Source organism: Aptenodytes forsteri, unplaced genomic scaffold (genome assembly GCF_000699145.1).
Source record: "Aptenodytes forsteri isolate BGI_AS27 unplaced genomic scaffold, ASM69914v1 Scaffold309, whole genome shotgun sequence".
In the NCBI taxonomy this organism is placed as follows: Eukaryota; Metazoa; Chordata; class Aves; order Sphenisciformes; family Spheniscidae; genus Aptenodytes; species Aptenodytes forsteri.
Genome location: NW_008795857.1, coordinates 4,551,982 through 4,563,149, shown reverse-complemented (window position 1 = coordinate 4,563,149; position 11,168 = coordinate 4,551,982). Strand labels below are relative to the sequence as shown.

Genomic DNA, 11,168 nt, shown 5'->3' with positions numbered 1-11,168 from the left:
TCCGTTATTCAGGTCCCTGTCCCCTTTTCCCCCCAGACACAGACTTCCTTGTGAGATAACAGGAGTGGTGCCCTCTCTGCACAAAGACAACCCTACCTGCTCCCTACTACTTTCAGAGGGCACTGACCTCTCCAAGCCCAGAAGGTTGCACCCAGGGACCTTGCTGCTCTTCCTCCAGTTTACAGTGGAGAAGGCCTTCCCCTGAAGGGACAGAATGGGATTACATTAAAGGCCTCTAAGGCTAGTTTGTTTCAAGACCACTTTTCCAAGGGAAACTCCCTATCCCTCCTGCCCTGCTCCCAGCTGTGCAAACCCACAGCTGCTTTCAGTTTCAGTATCGGATTACTCTTCTCGTCGGCCCTCTTGGACTCAGTCTTGGGTTTTCCCCTTCTCCCCAACACTCTAAGGCAACGCCTAGCAGGTACACACCTTTGCTACGCTGTCCTGAGGCAGGTCCCGTTCTTTCCCCTGAAGCTGCAGGAGCCATCTCCACCCCTGCAGCCAGAGCATGGGGCAGCACAACTCCTGTGCCACAATCTGGGTTTGCGTTCTTGAGGGAAGTGATGGACATACTCGTGCAGAACAAGTAGCTGAGTCCAAGGGAAACTCCCTATCCCTCCTGCCCTGCTCCCAGCTGTGCAAACCCACAGCTGCTTTCAGTTTCAGTATCGGATTACTCTTCTCGTCGGCCCTCTTGGACTCAGTCTTGGGTTTTCCCCTTCTCCCCAACACTCTAAGGCAACGCCTAGCAGGTACACACCTTTGCTACGCTGTCCTGAGGCAGTCTTTCCTCTTTCCCCTGAAGCTGCAGGAGCCATCTCCACCCCTGCAGCCAGAGCATCACAACTCCTGTGCCACAATCTGGGTTTGCGTTCTTGAGGGAAGTGATGGACATACTCGTGCAACAAGTAGCGCAACGCCTAGCAGGTACACACCTTTGCTACGCTGTCCTGAGGCAGGTCCCGTTCTTTCCCCTGAAGCTGCAGGAGCCATCTCCACCCCTGCAGCCAGAGCATGGGGCAGCACAACTCCTGTGCCACAATCTGGGTTTGCGTTCTTGAGGGAAGTGATGGACATACTCGTGCAGAACAAGTAGCTGAGCAACCTGATCTAATTGGATCTGCTGAGAGCAGGAGATTGGTGTCCAGAGATCCGTTGCAACCTAAATTATTTTATGATTCTCTGATAACACTCTTTCTGGGCTTGTATTTGTTTTATTTGATAAAGGTACATCATCCATCCACATATTAAAAAAATAATCTTTCTGATGAAGCCCCAGTCCCCTCTCCCAGGTCTCCCTCCTGGCTGAGTGCTCACTCCTCTGCTGTCTTCACACCATCCTGAACCCAGCTCTGCAACCGTACAGGCCAGTGGTAGGGTTTGGGTTGTGGGGTTTTTTTTTACCCCACTGCTTAGGCCTCCGTGCTCGTGAGGAGGCACAGAAAACCCTGGCCCTGACAGAGAGATGCTGATTGCTGCACAGCAGACCAGCACAGGCAGGAGCAGACCTAGTACAAAGGCTAAGTGACCTGGCCATTTACTGTCTCTTAGCCGTGCTTTAGCAATGGTGGAGAAGGCAGTATCGTATCTGATTCCTATGGTCATCCCAGGCTCGGTAGCCTGTCCTCACATGCACTGTGGGGAGCTTAGCCTTTGTTGTATCAAGAAACACTACAATGGCTGATTTGAGGTTAGTGCCAGCTGCCTGCCTCAGAGTGACTGGGAGAGGAAAGGAGAATCTGGATCTTGCATTGCTCCTGAACCAGCCACAGCACATCTCCAGCCTTGTCTATCTCCAGTTTCACCTGCGAGGGCATATGAGGAGGACCAGCTCAGGCCCAGACGACCCCAGAGGGAAGCAGGCCATGCTCCTCCTTGTCAGCAAATGGTGAGGCAGAAGTGCGTGCTGGAGAGGGGAAGGAGCTTGGTCGTTTGTGGCCAGACCAGAAAGGACGGCTTGGTAAGTGGGGGGAGAAGACCCCTGGATCACCAGGAGGAAAGTACAGAACGTGTTTGTAACCCCAAGTCTGACAGCAAGAGGAGGGGGCATCACCCAGGGCAGAAGAAGGGCACGAGGAGACCCTAAATGATCTCCAGAGTCTCTTTGAACTGGCTCACAGAACCACAAGGCCAGGGAGCAAGGGTGTTTGCTCGCTCCCTATGGCATCTGAAACGACAGCCTCCAGAAACAACTGGGAGCCACCCCATCCAGTCCTGGGGCAGGGAGGCCCGTGCAGCCACGACCGTCCTGAAGGCCCCAGAAGAAACATCCCAACACCAGCGGAAATGAGGACAAAGGCCCTTCCAGTAGTCACAGAGAGGAGTTAACAAAGGGCCTGGCAGAATTTGGGCTTGCAAGAAGGCCATGCCCTCCTCAGAACTACCTGTCCTGTTTCTGAGAGCTCACATCAGATGATACCAGCACTGCATGGCTTGGGCTGCTGCAAGCAGCAGGTTGCCGCTCCCCTGCAGGGCTGGCCCAACATAGCCCTGCTTTCAGATGCCCGTGGGTGCCAGCTGCGCCAGAGACAGCTCAGACCCAGGCGGGGCCATCACACCAATGCTCGACGCCCAGGGGTTTCGTTGATGCATTTGCTGCCCTGGGAGCCCTTCCCTGCTACCCGGCTTGTGCCAGCGTGGCTCCCCACGGTGCAGTTCGAGGGGTTTGCCAGCACGACGACCTGCCAGGGCCTGGCTCAGAGTCCTCGCAGCTCACAGCTCTGTCGTCTTCCTGGGCTCGATCAGGATGGTGTTGAGCATGCCCACCTGACACTCCTGGTCTTGGAGCTTCCTTGCAGCCTGAGAAGGGCTTTGGCACCAGTTCAATCTCTGACGGCCCCTCTGCCAGTTCCTCAGCATTAGCAGGATGGTGATGAGGACCAACACCGCCGTCAGCACCCCAAACACCAGCACTGTCACCAGCTGGGCTTCGCTCAGCCCCGAGTCCCTTTGGGTCACCACCTCCTTCACAGAGATTTTCAACAACCCTCCCCCCGGCTCTTTCTCGCTGTGGTTGGCCATGCGCCGCCCTGTGACCACGGTCCTGACAGGCTCTGGCTGCGTCACCCCTGGCATCTCGCTGGTGGTGCTTTTCATGCCCCCACCGTTCTCATGGTTTGCAGGGTGGTAGGGTGGAGCCCAGGTGGGCTCAGGGATGGAGATCTCGCAGGTTTTGCCAGTGAAACGGTCAGGACACAAGCAGTCATAGTCATTGATACGGTCGTAGCACTTTGCCCCGTTTTTGCATGGCTGGCTGGCGCAGTCGTTGATGTTGATGGTGCAGAAACGCCCTTCGAAGCCCACCTGGCACTGGCAGGAGAAGCGGTTGATCCCATCGTGGCAGGTGGCACCGTTGGCACAGGGACGCATCAGGCAGTCATCCACGTCGTTCTCACAGAGAGCCCCCACGAAGCCAGCAAGGCACCGGCAGGTAAAGTTGCTGGCAAAGCCATTTTCGTCTTGACACTGGCCCCCATTCTTGCACGGAGACCTGCATGGAGAGAGCAAGGACGGGTCATGGCCCTGGAGGGCAAGCAGCTTCCCCCGCCCCAGGGAGGTAAACACACACAGCTGCTCGCTTGGCCAGTGGGTCCGGCACCGGCTCTCTCCATGGAGGCAGCTATCTCAAGGAGAAGACCGGGCAGGAGTTTCTGCCTCCCCGAGTGAGAGGCTGTGGGACCTCATCAAAGGCTGTGGCTGTGCACAGGCCCACCACCCACCAGGGAGGGTCTTCAGCCAAATGATCTGAAGAGGAAGCGTCCGCTCCTGATGCTCCCCAAAGGCATGATGGGTGTCAGCTCATCACACCTACAGCAGCAAGAGATGGGAATCTGTTCAGATCACAACAAAGGCCTTGCCCTGGTGGGACCATGCGGTGCACACAGGTAAACCAAAGCCAAAGATGGTTTTGGCTTAACTACATTAGTGTATGGAAATCCACAGATAACGAGCCAAGCTGGGCCACTGCTTGGCAGTGCGTGGCCTGAAGTTAATGCTGTCTGTAATCTCACTGCCCTCGCTGCCATGTCTCACCCTGCCTTCTCACATGGCCCTGTCTTCATCTCACAGTCCTTCCCGTGGAAGCCTTCTGGACACAGGCAGGAATATTCCCCGTCTCGATCATAGATGCACTGAGCCCCGTTCTGGCATGGGGACTGGTGTTTGCAGATGTGTATGTCTGAGGGGAAAGAAAAAGGTGGGAATTAGTGAGAAAAGAGGGGTGATGTGGCCAATTCAGTTCAAACACAGCCCGTCAAACCCAGTGGGGATGGGGAAATGGCAGGAGCTTCCTCCTCCCCTCCAACAGGCACTTGCAGCAATAGAAGTGCAGTGCCTACGTGGTGCCTCCCAGCTACAGTCTGCAAAATGCACAGGCTTAGGGGTGCAGAGAGCAAATCATCCTACAAATCTGCATGATATGAAGATGCTGTGCATGCCATCTGGCTGGCCGGTGCAGACCCTGTGGCACAGAGAAGCCTCTGAGGTCGGAGGAGGGGAGTCCACCAGCCACCTGCTGAAGGCAGGAAGCCCTGGGGGAAGCAGGAGGTGCTGCCTGGAGGCCAGCCGCAGTGTGGGAAAGGCAATTAGTTCATCTGCTCCATTTCCCAAGGCTGGCTGGTGTCGTGGCGGCTCTTGCCATGCAGCCAGGGAGCAAGTGCCAGCAGCCTGACCTCTTCTGCAGGAAGGGGATGGTCCCTGCTGTGGCAGCCAGGCAACATCCCATCTCCCGGGCAGCCCAAGCGGCATCACCCAGGTGGCTTCTGGCTATGCTGGCTCACCCGTCCATGCAGGGTGTGCTGGGCTTCTGCCCTCAGCGCTGGAGGCTGGGATGTCCAGCCCGTGACTCACCTTTGTCACAGAACTTGCCGGCCCAGCCGGTGTGACAGATGCACTGCCAAGGCTGGTGGCACGTCCCATGGAGACACCCTGGCATACGCACGCACTCCTCGCAGTACTCGCCCTCCCAGCCTGGATCGCACCTGTAGAAGGACAGGGCATGGCAGCATGATAAAACCCAAGCAGGGGCTGCGGAAAAGCTATCTGCTTATTGTGCAGGGTTCCCGCAGATACGGTGGTGCTGGGAAACCCTCCCAAAGCCCCCCATGAACCTGCTGCCTCCCTCCTCCAGAGGAGGTCAGTACTGGCATCTCGTCTTTCCAAGGAAGCAAGTGGACAGAGCGGGAGCAGACTCACCCTCTGCAGACAGGGAGGGTGAGGGGGCAGAAACACAGCTCAGCAGCTTTGCTTTTAGTACCCATGTCCCACTGCTCTCCTCCAGCCAACTGCTCTGTATACACCACTGCATTAGCTCAGCAATTCCTGCACCTCCCTCATCGCACAGCCAGTCTGACAGGCAGAGAAAAGCCCCATCCCTAACCCTGAACTCCCTGAGGGAAAGGGACAAGAGGCCCCTGAGGCCCATGTGTTTCATTGTGCCCCTTTGCATTATAATGTGTGTCATTTTTCGTCTGAAGTGCACCGTAATCCAGTTGCAAAACCTTGCTTGCCATGGCTGGCATATGGAATAGACTTACCAGCCAGCTCACAAGGGCAGTATGATAGGAAAACCCACAGCACACAACGAGCCTTCTGGCCCCAGAAGAGCAGGGCAGTGGCAATGGCTAACTAAAGCCAAGCTGCGTTGCTCCAGTGGCTTCCCTCAGACCTGCCAGCTCCAAGGGGGAAAGCAAGTGATACAAGATGAGAGCTGAGTGGAGGTGGCACCAGCCACAACAAAAGCTATTCTCAAAACAGCACGAAATTAAACCTAACAAAAACAACACGGTCTCTAGAGTAAGCAAGGGGGTTCATTTTCATGGCTGGGGCTCATTTCAGCACAATGTGTGGTGACTGCAGCTTTGCCAGGCTGGTCCAAGGCTGCACTTTCACACCTGGACTGGCTATTGACACTGCAGGTTGTTCCAAAGAGATGAGGAAAATGGTTAAAAAAATAAATATGTATGTTAATTAGAGGCTTTTTGACAGGAATGGAGGCGATACCACGTGCCTGATAGATTCTGGGGAAATGCATTTATACCTGGACAGCCATGAGCTTACAGAGGGCTGTGGGCACCCCTACCACCCAGTACCTGCAGGTAGCAGGCACCATCAACTCTTCCCCTTCTCTAAAAGGCAGATGGCCAACCTAAAGATTGCCAGGGAGGGGGCCAGGTAAGCGGCCAAGTCTCCCTGAGTTTGGGGTGATTTCAATGGGGTACTGCCAAGCTGCTGAAGGGTTCAGCAAATGCTTTGGAGGCCTGAAATCTGGAGCAGCAACTCATATGTGCCTCCACTGGAAAGACCTGCAGCTGGGCCACCCGCCACATGGAAAAGTACGGCGTCTCTGGCCGCGGCTTTGCAGCACCGAGCTCCTCCAACCAGCCACAGCCGCTGAAAGGGCTCAGGGAAGAGTGAGCTCTTTGCACCTGCAACTGGGGGCCCAGCAAAACCAGAGCTGGATGCTCCCTGACGCAGCAGTCAGTGCGGTTATGGTCACTGCCAGACCACATCTGCTCCATTAGGCGAGAACAAGTGGCCCAGGCATGGTGTGACACTGGGGGCTGTGCTGGGAAAGGGGACTGAGCATGCCCCAGTGAGAAGAACGGGGTGGTGGTGGGCAGTCTGTTCCCTTGCAACACAGGTGTCCGGGCCAGCCTGCTCCTCCCAGGGCTGCCCTGCAGGACGGGGGCTCCAGGTGGCCCTACAGTGGGATGAGAGGCAGTGTCTGGGGCCGTGGCAGCCCAGGGCAGCCACGTGGTTGCTTCCCAGGCTGAAGTGCAGGGTCAGGCTCTGAGCTTTGCCCCTGCAGGATCTGGGCACCAGCTGGAGCTGGGATGCCAGGGATCATGCATGCACTTCTGCTGTGGTAGCCCCCAGCTTGCTGGCGAGCCCTTTATGAAAACACCCAGAGATCCCCACCACAGCCCAGGAGGGGACCTCTGATGCCCTCAGACATTTATGTGCACACCAGCAGCTCTTCTCTTCCACGTCCCCAGGGAGAGCATCCCCATCTCAACCAGTGAGGAGGCCAAGCAAGCTGGCCAACCCCCAAGCCTGCCCTGCTGCCCTGCTGACTTTCCCCATCTGAGCCTCAAGGCTGCCTTCCATCACCCAGGCATGGCCGGGCTGTCCTAAGCTCCCGTCTAGACAAAAAGGGCTCAGCAGAATGACATTGGTCAGTGTGTGGTGGGGGGGACCCTGGAAGCACTAGAGCTGGAGGGGACCAGCAAGAGGTTGAGGGATCAAAATCTCCCCCTCCAGAGGGTGTCAGGTAAAAAGAGAGCAGAGTCGTCGATTCCAGGTGTGGGTGAGTGGGAGAGGAGGCGCTTCATCTCGGGGCAGGGGTGCAGGCACTGGGGACACAGCATCAAGGGAGGGAGAGCAGTTACAGTCAGGGGCAGCAGGAGCGGAGAGCCAAGGACAAGCCGTACCTGCACTTCCCATCCTGGTCACAGCAGCCGTGGGCGAGATTACAGCGCTCGCTGCAGTCATCACCTACAAGGCAGGAGATGGGTGGAGTTGGGTTAAGCAGAGACCATAGATGACTCCAGATCTGCCCATGGCCCTGCTGGCTCACAGCTTCTTTTTTCCTTCCTAAGTGCTCAGTTTTCCCTTCCCCAGAACTGTAAGGTGGGGGACCTTCCTTTCAATGGCTGGATGCCACATGAGAGATGAGGATTTCGCAGTCACCCAAGCAGCAATAACACTGCCTTTATTGAGAAATGGGACCCTGCTTCAAAACTACCTGGTCTCTGATCATCTTCCCCATCCTCTCTCTGCTGTCTCCCTTAGACTTCGACCCCTTCTGGGCAAGAGCTGGGGTTGCCTGTGCATTAAGGCAACCTGTGTAATAGGGCCTGACCCACCTGGGACCTTGGTCCCAAGCAAGTATGGTGGGAAAGCTCAGGGCCAGGTACTGCGAGGGGCACAAAGGGACCAAGGATGGAAATGGAAAGAATGGCTCCTCTTTATCTCCCAGGATGTCCCCATCCCCAGGGACAGCTATCGGCACAGGGCGGTCTGGTCGGGGCTTCTGCCCTCCACCAGGACCCAGCTGCCAGCACTCCCCCTCCGGCACGGGGAGGCAGGACTGGGCATCGCATGGGGCCAGGTATCCAGTTCTGTTTATTTATTTAAAGGCCACAGAAACTGTAACTGAGCCATGGCCTCACCGTGCTACTTCTCATCCTCTGCTCAGTGCTGGCCTGCTTTCTCCAGCCAGGTGTCCCCTTTCATCTCCACCTTGCCCTCTCCCCCATCACTTGCTTGCATCTTAGCTCCATGGGGAGCTGGCTCACTCCGGCTCCATGGGCAGTAGAGCTACAGCAAATGTCAAGAGGCAGGGGGTTTCTCCAGGAGCCCAGCATGATCCCAGGCCAGGCCCAGGAGATGAATGCCCTTACCTGGCTGAGCCCCTCCATCCCAGACCGGGGCAGATTAAAGCCCCCATGCCAAGAGGCGCACTCAGGCTTTCCCCAAGCCACATGATGTGCTGCCTAGGAAGCGAGCAGGGGGAGAAATCCCCCGTGCATGCATTTTTGCTGCAGTGAGGCAGGCAGCAGGTCCCACTGCTCAGGATAAAAGCCTCCAAAACAAGCCACCATGGAGCTGGAGCAGCATCCTGGGACTGCTCAGCCCAAGCCTGGGTATTGTTGCCTTTCCTATTTGTAACCATCTCTCCTGGCAGATGGCTTTGGGAATTCATCGCTTATCCAGAGTGGGGGGAGAGCAAACTAATCTTTGGGAAGGGATTGTGTCTCATGGGATCCAGGATTAGCCATTCAGTTTTGGGATCTTCTTTCCCCCTCACCGTGCCTCTCCAAACAGGCTCATAGGTTCAGCGACCCATTCACCCTAACTGTGAGAGACAGAGCAGCGGGACCTCTCACTGCCAGTCTGCTCACACATCACCGCCCCCATGGGCACCAGAGCAGGGGTCTCTGTGGTTGCCACCAGTCGCCCCGCAGGTGCCGGATGACTGAGCAGCATTTTCTGGTCTTCCAGGTCAGGCCAGCTCTGTTTTGGATGGAGAACTGAGGAGACTTCAGCAATGCCAAGGACAGGTTTGGAAAGATGGATGTAAGAGAGAAGGACCCATGTCTACAGAGACTTACCTTGGGCAAGCTGGTGATGGGCCAAGAGGATCCAAACCAAGGACATGAGCTGGAGACAGAAGCTCCTGAGCATGGTCAGCGTGGCCCCACCGAGATGAACACCTACAGAGAGAAAAAGAGTAAGCTCAGAAAAATCCCCTGGCTGACACTGCAGCTTCACTTCACGCATCCCTTCCTCTCTGCTACCTGGGAGTTTTGAGTTGAAACATCCAGTTTTGTACGGACTTGTCACTGCACTCCTCTCTGTCTTTCCAGACTCCTTCCTCTAAGGCAACGTTGGAGCACTAAGAATCAAAAAGCCTTTTAACATGCCTGTATGGGAGAACTGAGTGCACACACTCAGGCTCAGGCTGTCAGACCTCATCTTGGAGCACCTGCCCCTGCTAGCTGCTGTCAAGAGAGCAGAAGCCTCCGGAAACACCAGTCCGGTTGTGGGGACCTTCATCTTCCCTCCCTAGGTCTGGGGGGCTTCAGCCCTGTGCTAAGCAAGGTCCCTGCAGTGCACGTTCAAATGAATAGATGGGCTGAGCCTTTTTACAGCGCCCAGGCTGCTTTTCAAGCCCTTCAGGAGGGCACAGAGTCAAGTAGATCTAGCAGACGAGCAGGCGGTAAACGACAGCCCTATTTCGTTTTCCAAGCAAGGGAGTGAAGCGATAGGCACTAGACCCAGGCTGCAGCCCCAGGTAGGAAAGGCAAACATGCACCTCTGGCTAGGTGCGGTCCTTTTCCTCGGCTGTCCTGCAGAGAGCCCCGTCAGCCCAGGGTTCCTGCACCCATCTATTTTCCGACTGCCTCCTGCCCTCTTGAAGTAACATTAAATACTTTCCAAAAATGCTTCATTCCCTCCCAGCCTCCTGGGGTTGTTAAGGGCAGGAAATTCGAGGGTGATATCATAAATATATTACTATAATGAGATGGGAGGGGTTAAACAGTTCTGCTAGAAGAGTGGTGAAGGTGTGGAGCAGACTCCATCCAGCTGCATGGGTATGATGGACAGGGGCCATTCCACTTTCAGCTGGACTCTAGCTCGGGAAGTTTGTGTTGGGTCAAGAGTTGCATGAAAGGCTTCTCAGATGGGGGGAGAAGTCCTCCCCTCACACATACACGTACACATGCATTGCAGGAAGATGTGTTGGGGTCCCTGCTAAGGGCTTCACCTGCCTGGACCAGACAAAATAGCCCACAAAAAGCAATGATGTTGCTCAAAGCATCTCTCCAGCAAACAAACCATCACCTGCGAAGGATGCAGCATTTTCAGAGGGGCTACAGGATGTTCCTGTCACTGCTCCAGCCAAATCACAGCATGGACTGACTGCTGCATCCTCCCTCCCCATGGTCCCCTTGTCACCATGCTCGCAGGACCCTCCTTCGCCTCCTGCCCCAAAACGCTGGGACGCTGGGCAGTGGCAAACAGCTGCTGCATTTCAGGGGAGGGTGAAGCAATTCCTATGAAACTTACAAAATAATTTAGGGCTGAACAGTTGGTGTCCTGTTCCTTCAGGGCTGCGAGGAGCTCAATTGCCGACCACATGTCATTGCAAAGGTCATTTCCCCCACAGCTCCCCACAGCCTCCTCACTCGAGGTGCAGCCTCTCAGACCTCCTGACATAGCCGCCCCACGGGTGCTGCTCCCAGCACCCACCCAGGGGGCACCCTGAACCCCAGCAAGGCGCTGGGGGCATCCTGGGGGGCAGCCGGTGCCCGAGGGAGCTGTGAGCAGCACCCGGGCAGGCCTGGCTTTGGGTCACAGGGACATGGGGGAGGGAGCTCCTTCCATCCCACTCCTCCGCTACGGCCTGGCTGGGTTGGGGGCTACCCGCTCCCCAGGGGCTGCGGGCTATTAGGGATGCCCCCGGGAGCTATTAACCTGCCCCTCGGGGGTATTAGGGACCTTCGTACGGTTGGGGGCGACCAGGGACAACCCCAGGAGGGGGGCTATCAGGCATCGCCCCCTGGATTGGGGGTATCAGGGACCCCTCCGGGCTGGGGGTCCGGGGGCAGGGGTGGGAACCCAGAGGATGCCGCGCCGCTGCGGCTCGCCCGTCCTGCCCGCCC

At 56.5% G+C, this 11,168-nt stretch overlaps 1 protein-coding gene across 1 annotated transcript in view; it reads right to left on the bottom strand.

Annotated features, from left to right (window-relative positions):
- Nucleotides 1–2,712: 2,712 nt before the first annotated feature.
- The window catches only part of DLK2 (delta like non-canonical Notch ligand 2), an 11,757-nt gene continuing 3,301 nt past the window's right edge, over nucleotides 2,713–11,168 (bottom strand). Inside the window, exons 2-6 of the mRNA XM_009283772.2 lie at nucleotides 9,114–9,215; nucleotides 7,431–7,494; nucleotides 4,849–4,979; nucleotides 4,033–4,177; nucleotides 2,713–3,490 (exon numbers count right to left, since the gene is read on the bottom strand). Of these exons, the coding sequence (XP_009282047.2) occupies nucleotides 2,713–3,490; nucleotides 4,033–4,177; nucleotides 4,849–4,979; nucleotides 7,431–7,494; nucleotides 9,114–9,215 (1,220 nt within the window). The remainder of the gene's footprint in view (nucleotides 3,491–4,032; nucleotides 4,178–4,848; nucleotides 4,980–7,430; nucleotides 7,495–9,113; nucleotides 9,216–11,168) is intronic.